Source organism: Ambystoma mexicanum, chromosome 2p, assembly GCF_040938575.1.
Source record: "Ambystoma mexicanum isolate Mex_15411 chromosome 2p, UKY_AmexF1_1, whole genome shotgun sequence".
Taxonomy (NCBI): Eukaryota; Metazoa; Chordata; class Amphibia; order Caudata; family Ambystomatidae; genus Ambystoma; species Ambystoma mexicanum.
In genome coordinates this window covers 173,571,864-173,585,219 of record NC_090923.1, presented here as the reverse complement: position 1 = coordinate 173,585,219, position 13,356 = coordinate 173,571,864, and the positions used below count along the sequence as shown (strand labels likewise).

At 51.2% G+C, this 13,356-nt stretch overlaps 1 protein-coding gene across 4 annotated transcripts in view; it reads left to right on the top strand.

The window, feature by feature from the left end:
• The window catches only part of IFT122 (intraflagellar transport 122), a 1,464,758-nt gene that overhangs the window by 505,038 nt on the left and 946,364 nt on the right, over positions 1-13,356 (top strand). For all 4 annotated transcript variants that reach the window (XM_069643447.1, XM_069643448.1, XM_069643450.1 and 1 more), the window contains exon 12: positions 10,774-10,911. In XM_069643447.1, the coding sequence (XP_069499548.1) occupies positions 10,774-10,911 (138 nt within the window). The remainder of the gene's footprint in view (positions 1-10,773; positions 10,912-13,356) is intronic.

Here is a 13,356-nt window from a genome sequence, read left to right as displayed (position 1 = left end):
GGGTCATCTTCGACTCAACACTCTCCTTCTCTCCTCATATATCGGACGTCTCTAAGAAGTCACACTACCAGCTGCACCTCCTCAGAGGTATTTTTCCCTTCTTCTCCTTCCCCCAGAAGCTCACGGTCTCCAGAGCCCTGGTTCTCTCGAAGCTGGACTACTGTAACAGCCTCTATCTTAATCTGCCTGCCTCCACTCTCCGCCCTCTGCAACTCATCCAGAACAGGACTGCGAGACTTCCTTGGCCTCAAGCCCAGGGACCATATCTCTCCAGGACTGAAATCTCTACACTGGCTCCCAGTGGCTGCGAGGATTAAGTTCAAAACCCTCTGCATTGTCCACACGGCCTTCTGGGGACTGGGGCCTAAATACCTTCAACTCTTTCTTCCTAAATATCTTCCTTCCCGAGCCCTCCGCTCATCTGTCTCCAACTCCCTCAGGGTGAGCCGCTTCTCGAAGCAACGAGCTGGGGGGAGATCTCTCTCTGCGGCAGGGGCCTCTCTCTGGAACAGCCTTCCTGCCTCCCTGAAACTTGAGGAGAACCATCTTCGGTTCCGGAAGCACCTCAAAACCTTCCTCTTTGCTTCTGATTTCTCTCCCCCTCTCCCCTGCTAAATTCTTCACTGAAACTGCACTGAACATGCACCTGGGCCACTCTCACCGACCTCGGTCCTTGGCCCAGCCACTCTCCACTTGCACTGCCTCCCTGGCAACCCCTGCACTGCGGGGCTGTCTCTGCATCCCTACAGCTCCCCCCTCCTAGCACTTGTCTGCACTTATCTTGCACTTTCCACCACCTGGCCCTACTTATTTATTATTTATTTATTTTATTCTACTTACCCTGATCAGCACTCCCCCCCCTCCCCTTTCCCTTGCACTTTTTCCCTTCCCCCTACCCCTGCACGATCAGCATGACACCTGGCCTAGTAGGATCGTTGTCTGTCTTCCCCTTGCTTCCCCCTCCCTGCCTCGTCGCGCCTTGAAACACTTGTGTATAGGCGCGTTACAAATGCCATTTCATATCATATCATATATCAATCTGTAGATGACCCACCCTATTTAAAATCTTCAACAGATCAGGCACATTTGTGATGGTATGGTCTGATAATTGCCCGCAATACAAGGATCAAGAGATGGCTTCTTGATGAGAGGAGAAATCCATGCTTGCTTTATATTTTTAGGGACAACTTTTTCCCTAAACGAGGCATTAATAAACTTGGTAATCACAGGTACCAGATGTGAACCGCAAGCCTTGATGGTAATTGCCAGGCCGATATCACCTCTACTATTTGTAGGCTTAAGTTCACCCAATATCTCAGCCAGATATTGCTCAGAGATGGGCTTAAAAGTGAACTCTGGGAAGGCTTTAGGGGCTGCCTGTTCTACAATTTTTATCCTTTCAATGGGTGGTCAATGTTTTTCTGCCTAATATTTTCCTGTTTTTTTCAAGTTTATACAGGAACACTTCTAGGATATTATTAGACGAAGCAGCGTCCTTAACCACCTGACTTGTTGGCAATACAGGACTTTCCAGCTCATTGAGCATCTGAAAGAGTTCCTTAGACTGGATGCTGCTCCAGAGATACGATGCTCGTAATACGTTTTCTTGGCCCGAACAATGGCCAGTTTATAGATTTTGGGGTTTTTCCTAAGGAGTCCCAAATCTGACGAAAACCATGTTTTGTCATTTGGTTTCTTAGTTGGGCGTGATTTTTCTGGCGCTAGGCTTTCCACAGCTAGTTCCAATCTTTTGCAATGCAATAAGTGTTGGAAAGTTCTTCTTCTGAATTAAGAACAGTTAAGTCATTTGGCAGAGATGCAAAGAGGGGGGTCATGTCTTTCGATTTAAGCTTATGTATATTTCAAAACATAGCCCTGCACTCTTCCTTGGGGATTTTAAGGACAGGAAAAATGGTGAAGTTCCAATCCAAAAGATGGTGGTCCGACCATGGGCATTGACAATTTGACAGATCCTCAATGCAGATGTTTTGTGATAGAACCCAATCCAGGGCTCTACCTTTTTCGTGCGTAGAGGAAGTAACGTGTTGTTCAAACCCCAGGTTAGATAGCAAAGATTTCAGTAACATAGCTGAAGCATCCAATGGGTTAAAAAGCCAAAGTTAAAGTCCCCTAAAATCATGGTTTTGGTATTGGATTTCAATATCGGTGCTATAAAGTTACTAAAATTTGTGACAAAATCCTCAGCACTATGGAGTGGCCTATAAACAATTACAATATTAATGGTTGAATTATGGTTGACCTGGTACTTAACCCAGAGTACTTCGCAGTCAGGGAGCTGTGCCGTGTCAATCTTCAGAATAATGAAGGATTGATTATAAATAAGAGCCACACCCCCTCCTCTGGCATTCACACGATCCTGTCTAAGGATACTGTAACCAGTGGGGATCACCAGAGAGAGCAACGGACCGGCTGTGTCATGGAGCCATGACGCTGTGATCGCACAAAGATCTGTTTGTTGATCCAAGACATAATCTGCAACCTCTGTTGCATTCCTAACCCGAGACCTGGTGTTTAGCAACCTGCATTACACTTTACCCCTAACAATACACATATATGTTACATTACATGTCATATCAAATTTATCAGAGCTGGAGGACCTAGGAAAGTCAGTATGATAAGACATCTCACCTCCAGAGGTCAAAGTCTGTAACTCTGAGTCCATGGCCGGCATTTCCTGCATATTATGAGCAGTATAACTACACTTGTCATCTTGCTTCCTACTTATACTTGGAGATTCAATAGAACTATTCTCCAATGCAGTGACACAATTTTGCACCTGACTATCTGGGATTGTATTGGCCTCCATTACACAACATGCCACCCCTCCCTTCACATGGGCCTTAGAAGCAACCTCGTGGGACGGGATAACGGGGCAATATTAGGAGGTGACATAATAGTCTCACATTGTGGGGGAGAAGATCTGGAAACCCCGGTGTGCCTATTGACAACGCCAGAACCAGCCCTAGGAGATATCTCAGAGTTATGACTCCTCAAACGTAGGGCTGGAACACTATTTCCTTCAAGCTTTAGGCATGCAACATTTATGGCCTCCAGAACTTCCATAATGCCCATACTTGCACGAGAAGGTAATTATGGAGGATGAAATTGGTAAGCAGCTAGGCAAGAGCATGTGAGGAAGAGTGAAAAGCCTTTAAACCAGGAAATAAGAAGAGCCTAATAGTAAGACTGTTTATACTGTCCTAAAAATAAAATAAACCACTCCCAGTAAACACTCAGAGAGCCTGTTAATAAGAGAGCTGCAAAGAATCCAAAAACACCTGCTAAAAAGGGAAAAAAAACACACAACAGTACTCACAAGCAGGAGTCAGATCCCAGAGAGCAGGGAACAGCAACTGTGTCCAGCCCAGCCACTGCGTGCACAAACTGGCACAAATTGGCCCTGTTAGCACCAGGCGTGGTTACGCCTGTGATCAGATATAAATCCTGAGCCTCAAACTACAGGTATGCTGGGAAATGTAGTTCCCACAACTCGGAGCAGGCAGAGGCTCAGAAAGCTCTGATTTAAACCGCCCGAGATTACAAAGAGGCAAACTCTTAGTCCTTAGTCCCCTTTCCTCCATATGTCCCACCATCCTCCCCCCTAATTCTGATGTCATTAGGTGATGTTAAATATTGTCATCGCGTCAATGGGGACCGAGGAGGCGCGCCTGTGGGTGGATTCAGGGATGCAGATGCTACCAGGGCCGCGACCCCGCGCTCCTGTAAACTTAAACGGGAAGAAGGTTTTTTCTGCTGAAAAAGGTTCCGGTTTCCATCCCTAGCGAGGGACGCCCATGCAGTATGGAGGAAAGGGGACTAAGGACTAAGAGTACGTTAGTCACTACAGTGAGTAACTTAATTTGTCCAGCTGCATCCACACACTCACTTTCTATGTCATCCGACACCCTGACCGTCTCCATTGTTCCCTTTGTACATAATCTGAATCACCACTCCTCTATGTAAAGCACTCCGTTGCTAAATAGCTTGCGTTGCACTTCAGAAAACCACTACATATATTTGAACTGGGGTTTGCAAAGTATTTGCATACCCCCAAGAGCCTCTTCAATTTGAAAGAACGGATCATATGCCTAGCCAGAAAAGCAAGTTCTCCAGCATGGGGTCTGGCATGGATTCACATGCTCATGAATATTCCCCGTCGTCAGGCTGGGAATCCTCGGTAAAGACAAAAATCAGTATCAGTTTCGTTTCTGATCTGTCTTTCGTAGTAGTAACCAATCACTGATCTCTGCGTCATACTGACCACAGCCAATGACTGCCCTCTACCTAAGCCCTGCCTCTGGCAGCCATCTTCAGATTTTTACCGCACGTTCAAGTGTTGGGATCCTCGTGCTATTGCTCTCGAGCGTTAGTGCTATTTTTTCACGTTTTTTCTCAAAAATTTCTCTTTTTCGGTCAAAAGAGCCTCAAGCTCCACCGTTTCTTCATCCAATCAACGGGGACCCGTGTCGGATTCGTCTACGCCCCTCAAGGGTGAAGATTTCGTCGAGCCACGCTTTTGGAGGACTCCAGAAGTTTCTCAGGCCCATCTCGGACATGGCCCAGGAGAAGGGAAGCTCGACGCCCGGAAAGCTGTTCAGGGTCTGCCCTGGATGCCAGCTTCAGAATGTCTTTAAGGAGGACGAACACTCCCTTTGTCTTTACTGCCTACATGAGGACAAGACGCACGTGGAAAAGGACTGTGCGTTTTGCGGCAATATTTCGGAGCGGACCATGAAGGACCGCCATCAACGTCTCGCCAACTGGCTGGAAGGGAAGAGCCCGTCAGGCGAGAAGAAGAAGAAGAAGTCCGAGCGGTCTTCTAAGACCTTTGAGGACGCCCCGGCGACGGGGGTCCAACAGAAGGCCAAGCACCGCGAGACCGCTGGCACGAGAGCGCCGAACGGTCGGGCTCTACGGGCGCCAGGCAGGGCGCATCCTCCCCGGCGCCATCAACCACGAGCCAACGCTCTGGCTCGGGTAAGAGGAAAGCCGAGCACCCGGCGAAGCTCCTGGAGAGACCCCGGTCGAGTTCGAAGGCCCCATCGGAGGGGGAGCGAGGCAGTGACCCTCCCCCCAAGGAGAAGGCTGTGAGCGCACCTAAGGTGGTGAAAGCCATGATCCATCCGGCCAAGGCCTCTATCGAGACAGTCGCGGCGGCCCTGGCTCAGCCTGTGGAGGCTACACCAGTGGTGGCGACCTCGGGGCCCAGAGTCTCCCTGCCACCGCAGAGGGAGTCCTCTTTCATGCCCATCGACAGGACCCCCGTGAAACCTCCGACGGAGAAGAAAAAGGGGGGCCGGAGGTCGTCGTGGATTCGGCCTCAACCTCTGAGGAAGAGCTGATCGAAGTCTTAAGCCACGGCGTTGGCGTGGAAGAAGATCAGCCCGTCGGGAGGGACCCCGACGTAGGAGACGACGAGAACGTCGAGGGTGCCGACGGGGCTACTGACCGCCCGTCGGACTCCCCTCAACCAGTGCCGCAAGACAACTCGGCGGCCATTTTGTTGGCTATACAGTCCTTATGCTCGGAGATAAGGACAAGACTGCCGTTACCTCCAGCGGAGGAACCGCTCCCGATGGGGGACCCGGAGCCAGGCCCTTCTGGGAGCCCTCCCCCTAAGAGAAGAAGGATTCATCCTCCACCTCCTTTTCAGCCATCGCGCCCTGTTCAGCCCTCCTCCCCGTCCACGACACGTGGGGATGATACGGGGACTGACACGGCCGCGACGGGTACAGACGACGAGGTTTACGACGAGGATCTCCCGTCGTCACCTCCCACCCGGGCTTCCCCGCCCGACGAGATTGGATCGTTTCACTCCATGATCGCCAGGGCATCCGAGCTTTTCCAGCTCTGCCCGGAAGAGAAGAAGAAGGAAGGTTTCCTTTATCAACGGCGCGAGGCCAAGAGGAAGATTGTCCTCTCTGTACCTCTACTGGACGATATTTGGGATGAGGGCCTTGCCCTCCTCAAGAACCCATCCACGACGCCGGCTAGAAGGGATCGGTACGAGAAGAAGTACCGGGTCCCGGACGCGGCCCCCTTGTGCCTTCGGGCACAGCCGACCCCGGACTCGGTCGTCTCCGTGGGGGGGGGCGCGGCCTCTACGCCGACCTCCCCGCCGGACGGCGAGGGAAAGAAATTAGACACGATGGGACGCAGAGTCATCTCGTCTGCAGCGACGACAAACTGGCCCCCCTGCTGGACTTCCTACCAGACGACAAGAGGGCAGAAGCCCTAGAGATCTTGCAGGAAGGAGAGGTGGCGTCGGACCACGCCATTACGATTGCGACGGACATCGCCGACACTGGATTTCGGCAGTTGGGCAACGGCATGTGCCTTAGGCGGCGTGGATGGCTCAAGGCTACTGACTTCCGTCAGGACGTGCAGACCAGAGTCTTGGACATGCCGTTCGACGGAAACAACCTGTTTGGGAAGACAGTGGACGATTCCCTACAAGCCATCAAGACGGACACGGAGACGGCCCGTGCTCTTGGTGTTCTCCATCAACGACGGCCGCCCTTTCGGAGCGGCGGAGGCAAACGGGGTGCCTCCAAAGGTTCCAGCGGCGGATTTGCCACCTACCGTCAAGCGGCCCGTTCGTCGTCACAGGAAGCCAAAAGGGGCGAGGCAAGTCAGGCGGACCCCGCCGTTGTCGCCAAGGAGGACAAGGCGGCAAAGCCTCGTCGAAGCAGGATTGAACCGGCCGTGGGGTCGGGCCCCCACCGAAGCACCCCGGTGGGAAGCCGGCTGGCGAGCTTCGTCAGCGTGTGGGAGTCCATCTCCACCGACCGTTGGGTGCTGGACGCCCTAGCTCAGGGTCACGCGCTCAAGTTTCTAAAGAGGTGCCCGCGCGTCCCCCCTGTGGCCAGGAAAGAACATCACGTCCCTCAACTTCTCTTGGAGGTAAAGGCGATGCTCAAGAAGGGGGCCATCGAGCTCGTCCCAAAGAGGCTTCGGGGCTCCGGAGTTTACTCAAGATACTTCCTCGTGAAGAAGAGGACGGGAGGATGGCGTCCCATCCTAGACCTACGACGACTGAACAAATTCATCAAGGCACAGAAGTTCCGGATGGTCACCCTCCAACACGTCCTGGTTCAGCTGGAGGAGGGCGATTTCCTGTCGTCGTTGGATTTGGAGGATGCCTACTTCCATATTCCCATCCTAAAGGGACACCGAAAGTTTCTCAGGTTCGTGGTCTAAGGGCGTCACTACCAGTTCAGAGCCCTTCCCTTCGGATTGAGGTCGGCACCCAGGGTGTTCACCAAGTGCCTCGCACCGGTGGCGGCGCAGCTGCGCCGAGAGGGGATCCATGTCTACCCCTACCTGGACGACTGACTCATCCGAGCGAAGACGAAGGAGCTCGCCGTGGAGCACACGGCAAGGACCGTCCAACTACTCACGGACCTGGGATTCTCCATAAACTACGCCAAGTCCCACCTGGTGCCCGCGCAAGACGCACTATTTCTGGGAGCGAAGCTCGACATAGTGTTGCTTCTGGCCTCTCCGTCGGAGGAAAGGACGAGGGCCACCTTGGGCAAGGTGCAGCGGATGCTGGTCGCGGACGCGGCCAGGGTGAGGTCCATCAAGTCCCTCCTCGGAATGATGTCTTATTGCATTTACCTCATCCGCCTGTGCAGGGTCCGGATGCGCCCGTTGCAGGAGTTCCTGGACGCGCGCTGGATCCAGACGACGGGCAGCTTCGAGGAGAGGATCACACTCGACGAGAGTTTCCGACGAGCAATCCGGTGGTGGGGCACCCGCGCGCATCTGACGGCGGGCATGGACTTCCAGACCCCCGGCCACCAGGAGACAGTGACCACGGATGCCTCCCTGGAAGGGTGGGGAGCGCACACCGAAAATCTGCACGCGAGAGGCCTTTGGCTTCCGACGGAGAAGTCCCTCCATATCAACGTCCTGGAGCTCCATGCAGTGTTTTGGGCCCTCAGGTCCTTCCTTCCGTCCCTCAAGGGCAAGGTGGTGAGGATCTTCACTGACAACACCACCACCATGTTCTACATCAGGAAGCAGGGCGGAACCAGGTCCCCAGCCATGTCCAGGAGGCGCAGGATCTGTGGCATTGGGCCGTCGCCCAAGGGATGTTTCTGGTGCCGTTTCATCTGGCAGGGTTAAAAAACACCATCGCCGACTCGCTCAGCAGAGAGCTGCGCTCGTGCCACGAGTGGGAACTATGACAGGATCTAGTGGACCGCCTCTTCCGACTGTGGGGCACACCCCAGATCGATCTGTTCGCGACAGCGACGAACTCCAAGTGCCGGAGGTTCGCCAGCAGGTTTCCCCAGCCGAGGAGCATGGGTGATGCTTTCTCGTTCCCCTGAGAGGGCCTGTTTCTATACGCGTTCCCTCCATGGCCATTGCTGATCCGGCTCATCAACCAGCTCAAGAGGTCACGGTGCAGGATGATCCTCGTCGCACCTGCGTGGCCGAGGCAGATATGGTTCCCGGACCTTCCGGACTTGTCAGCGTCCCCGTCAATCAAGCTGCCAGTGGACGCGGATCTTCTCTCCAGGGAAGGAGGCACCATCCTCCATCACGACCCAAAGTCGCTGAACTTGCAGGCCTGGCTCCTGCAGCGTTAGAGTTTGGAGGATACGACATACCGGCCGACTGCAGAGAGGTTCTTGCAAAGGCCAGGGCGTCCTCAACTCTTAAATGCTATGGACACAAATGGAAGAGGTTCTCTGTCTGGTGCCACGCACAGAAGATTAACTCTCTACGGATTACGGCTCCCCATGTACTGCCGTACCTTCTGACGCTGGCCAAGGCTGGACTGGCGCACACGTCCATCAAGATTCATCTTGCTGCGATCTCCCGATACACCAGAACCACGGGGCGGACGTCTTTATGGTCTCATCGTCTGGTGAAAGAATTCATGAAGGGACTGTTCAGATCGTTCCAGCCGGTGAAGGCTCCGGCCCCGGCGTGGGAGCTCAACGTGGTGCTGACCAAACTCATGGGACCTCCGTTCGAGCCTCTGCACTCGGCTCCGTTGAAGTTCTTGTCGTGGAAAACAGCGTTTCTTGTGGCCATCACCTCCGCACGAAGAGTGGGAGAGATCCAGGCCCTTTCCTGCAAGCCCACGTACTTGACTTTTCACGACACGAGGGTAGTGCTCAGGACGCACCCCTCCTTCATGCCCAAGGTGCCGTCGGGATTCCACCTCAACGAACCCTTGGTGTTGCCTGTTTTCTTCCCGTCGCTTTCGTCGCCGGCCGAAAGGGCTTTGCACTCGCTGGATGTGGCTAGAGCGCTGAAGTTTTACGTGGACCGCACAAAGTGTTTTCGGAAGACGTCACAACTTTTTGTGAACTTTGGACCTGTCAATCAGGGGAAGGCTCTCTCAAAGGCTTCCATTTCCAGATGGCTCTCCGGCTGTATCATGTACTGTCATCGGTTGGCAAACCGACCACTGCCTGGTCGTCCGAGAGCCCATTCCACCAGAGCGATCGCAGCTACCACGGCGTTCCTATCTGGTGTGCCCTTGCTGGACATCTGCAGGGCTGCTACGTGGAGGTCGACGCACACCTTCACGAAATTCTACTGCGTCGACCGGGATTCCAGGGAGGTGTCCAGGGTCGGCCAAGCAGTGCTGCGCAATCTGTTCGCCTGAGGTGAGCCTGGTGAGGAGGTAAGAATTGCTTAATGTTGAGTTTGATGTAATGCTTAATGTTGAGCCTTTGCCACCTCCCATGGTTGTGCATGTGTGTACTGCTATGTATTCTTTATTCATGAGCATGTGAATCCATGCCAGACCCCATGGTGGAGAAGGAACAAGTTACTTACCTGTAACTGTTGTTCTCCAGCATGGGTCTGGCATGGATTCACATGCGAACCCTCCCGCCTACCCCTCTGCGGCTCTTCACTTGGTCCTAGTGCCACTTCACGTGCTACCAAATCTGAAGATGGCTGCCAGAGGCGGGGCTTAGGTAGAGGGCAGTCATTGGCTGTGGTCAGTATGACGCAGAGATCAGTGATTGGTTACTACTACGAAAGCCAGATCAGAAACGAAACTGATACTGATTTTTTTCTTTACCGAGGATTCCCAGCCTGACGACGGGGAATATTCATGAGCATGTGAATCCATGCCAGACCCATGCTGGAGAACAACAGTTACAGGTAAGTTACTTGTTCCTTATTCCAGCATCTGGCAGACAACCCAGCATTTTCTGATGGGACAGATCACTGCATTTTCACCACTGTAGTTTTGGAGTGAGTAGAGGAGTGGGAGGTGGTAAATGTTTTGGGATGGGGTGAACAGGACATATGGGGGTTGTCCCCTACAAAAAAAGTGGTGAAATTTCCTAGGCAGCCAGAAGGGGGTGATCCAGAAAGTGACATGTAGACAAATGCCTTGCCAGCTGTGTCTCATTTAGAGAATTCCTTATGTATCGTATTGCTGGATTGAGGATGAATTTCAGCCGAAATGAGGAGGGTCCCTATCTGAGGGTACATATCCTGACAGACCATAAATAGGCTGACATATATTTTCATTGCTCCAAAGAGAGGGCAAAGTAATGAGCACAACTGCTGTGTTTTTGCATCGAGAGGTTGGTCATAGTAGAAGAAAATATTATTTCCCTGAAAAGTAGTGAGTACAAAGAAAATGTATGTTCAAAAGTGGAACTAGTGTTTCTTGCTTGAACAGAGAAGGCAAGGTTTTATTTCCCACAATTTGATGATGAATTGTTGTCATAGATCCACATTTATCAATGCATTTCTGTATTACATTGACAGGAGAAGAGACTACAGTGCCTTTCATTCAATGGTTTGAAAGAAAGAGAGTGGATGATGGAATCTCTCATTCGATATATTAAGGTTATCGGTGGACCAACTGGAAGAGAAGGGCTTCTGGTGGGCTTAAAGAATGGACAGGTAATGTTTCAGTTTGTGTCTACACTTTGTCTGTGTGTCAAGCTGTACCACTTGGAATCTATTGCACCATGTGTAGGCTTTAGGTTGAAGTTTCTTTTATAGTTATTGCCACTGTTAGTTTCTCATTGTGAGCCAAGTTTGAAGAAGGCAACAGTCTGTTATTTCCTCTTGAACCGCCAGTGTTACTGTTGATATGCCCCTATGGTCTTAAGAGTTTCCAACCCCTGTCTCAAAGCTCTAGTGGCAGGGGTAACTTTCCCAAACCCTCTCTTTTGCTTTGGGTGCTCTAGCCTGTGTTGGTTTGCAATGTCCCCCACCCCAGAGCTCTGAAATCCTGCGTCACTAGTGTGTGGACAGTAAAACCCGTCGGGGAAGTCTGCACAGTGACCGATTCTGTTGGTGTAGATTCCTGACTGTTGAGGTTTCAGCAGGGTGAGGCAGTAAGAAGCTGAGATGAAAGTTGAGAGATGATGCTCAGGAGGTCTTTCTCTCCCTTCCCAAAGGAAATGCCTGAAAGGGGAAAATTGCTGCTGGGATAAAACAGAGAGGTAGTGGGGGGGGGGAGAACTGGATTGGCTAGGGGAAGAAGCATGGAGGCTCTTTGGGGAGGGAAGCACGGGTAGAAACACTGAAGCTTGAAGAATACAGTGCCTCTAAAAAATTGATGCTGTGATACAAGTATGAATACAAATATTGTTTTTAAAAGTGAGTGTTGTAATTCCCTTAATTGAACGAGGAGAGAATGGTAAAAAGGTTTGTTCGTCTCTGGCATATTTTAATAATTATCAGCATCTCATTCTGCCTTGTATAGCTGGCAGAGCATATGTCCAGGCAATGTTGCACAGCTCTTGAGCCATCCATGGGTTGGATTGATGTATAGAGAGATTTGAATGCTTAGTTTTAATTTCAAAGTCTTTTTATTGTTTTTAACGTGCACATACTGAAGCATGAAACCAAATCTGTAATGTCGAGCATCCAACAGTGAAATGTATCTGATACATATTTCAAGTACGAAACCAAACCAGAACAAAATATTAAACCCACAAAGAAAAGTAAATAAGACAATAATACATAGACATAAAAGTTCACTATCTTGTAACATTATTGATCATTGGCCAGCTGGGTCCAAGCAAATGTTCACATTTGTCCATGCGACTCATGTATCTCTCTTGTGATGATGTTTCCTGGGGTGGACAAACCCTTTGGGGGGCCGTCCTGGGGCAAAGCGCGCACAAGGATCAAATTACATATAGCAACGTTAAGCATAGCATCCATCCCTTCATGGTGGTTTGTCATCTGGTGAGCAAGGCATTGCCAGTAGGAGGGTTTTCCATGCCACAATGTTGTCAGTGGTGTCTCCAGCACCAATACCCAGGGTTAGGTGCCACGCCAATGTTTCTGCCTCACTCCATCTTTCAAAATCGTTCAATCATAAGCCATATCTGGGCCCGCGTTGTGATCTTCAAGCCACTGCTATGCACCTCTTTGCACGCACGCATGCCAAGTCAATACATTTATACACATGTCTGTATATTTCAGGCCTGGTATATGCCCCCAACAAGCATACCGCTGGTTCCCATCAATAATGTGTGATCCCAGCCGTATTCAAAACGGTCTAAATCCTGTGCCCCACATGTCTACCCCACTAACATCACACCACAGACACGCAGACGATATACAAGGGTTAAACCTAGCAACTCGACCTGCTGTCTTATATGTCCTATGAAGGAAATTTAGCTACAAGAGGCGGAATTGAGTGTTGCGCAAGACCTTTTTAACAAAGAGCAAAGTGGCAGACCTTTGGGTATCATTCAGTTCCTGTCCTAAGTCCTTCTCCCACAGCTCTTTAAGTCTAGCCTTCCTCACACTAATCACCTCAAGCATGCAACAGTACAGTCTAGATGCTGGGCGCCATCTATCTTCCAGCTCATACATCAGCGCTGAAAGTACAGTCGACTCTGGTTCTCCTGGCCAAGGCTCCCATTTTATTTTTACAACCACTGCCAGCCTCTGGTACCACAAGAGTTGTCCCCTAGGAAGACCCTCTGTTTGGGTTAACTCCTCTAAGTCCCTAAAAATCCAGTTCTTATACACTTCCCCCCCATGTGTGGTGTCCCAGAACCTCCCACCGTCTAGCCACCGCTAATCCCTCCTTCAAAGGGATTGTGTCCTGCGACGAATTCCCTATCTTGATAGATCACTTCCAGCTTGCTGGCCTCGGAAAAAAATGTATGTAGAGGGCGCCGCGCGTCGTCGTCCCTCGAGTTTGTGTCCCTCGACAGCCTCCATATCGGCGCCAACGTCATCCTGCGTATAAATAGACTTGCGCAGCGTCCGTTGCTCAGTTCCGTTTTTCCACGCTTCGTGGGCTTCGGAATCCTGTTGCTCAGTTCGTTAGTCAAAGTATATTACTTATTCCTCGAGTATATCTTACTCGTTTCGATG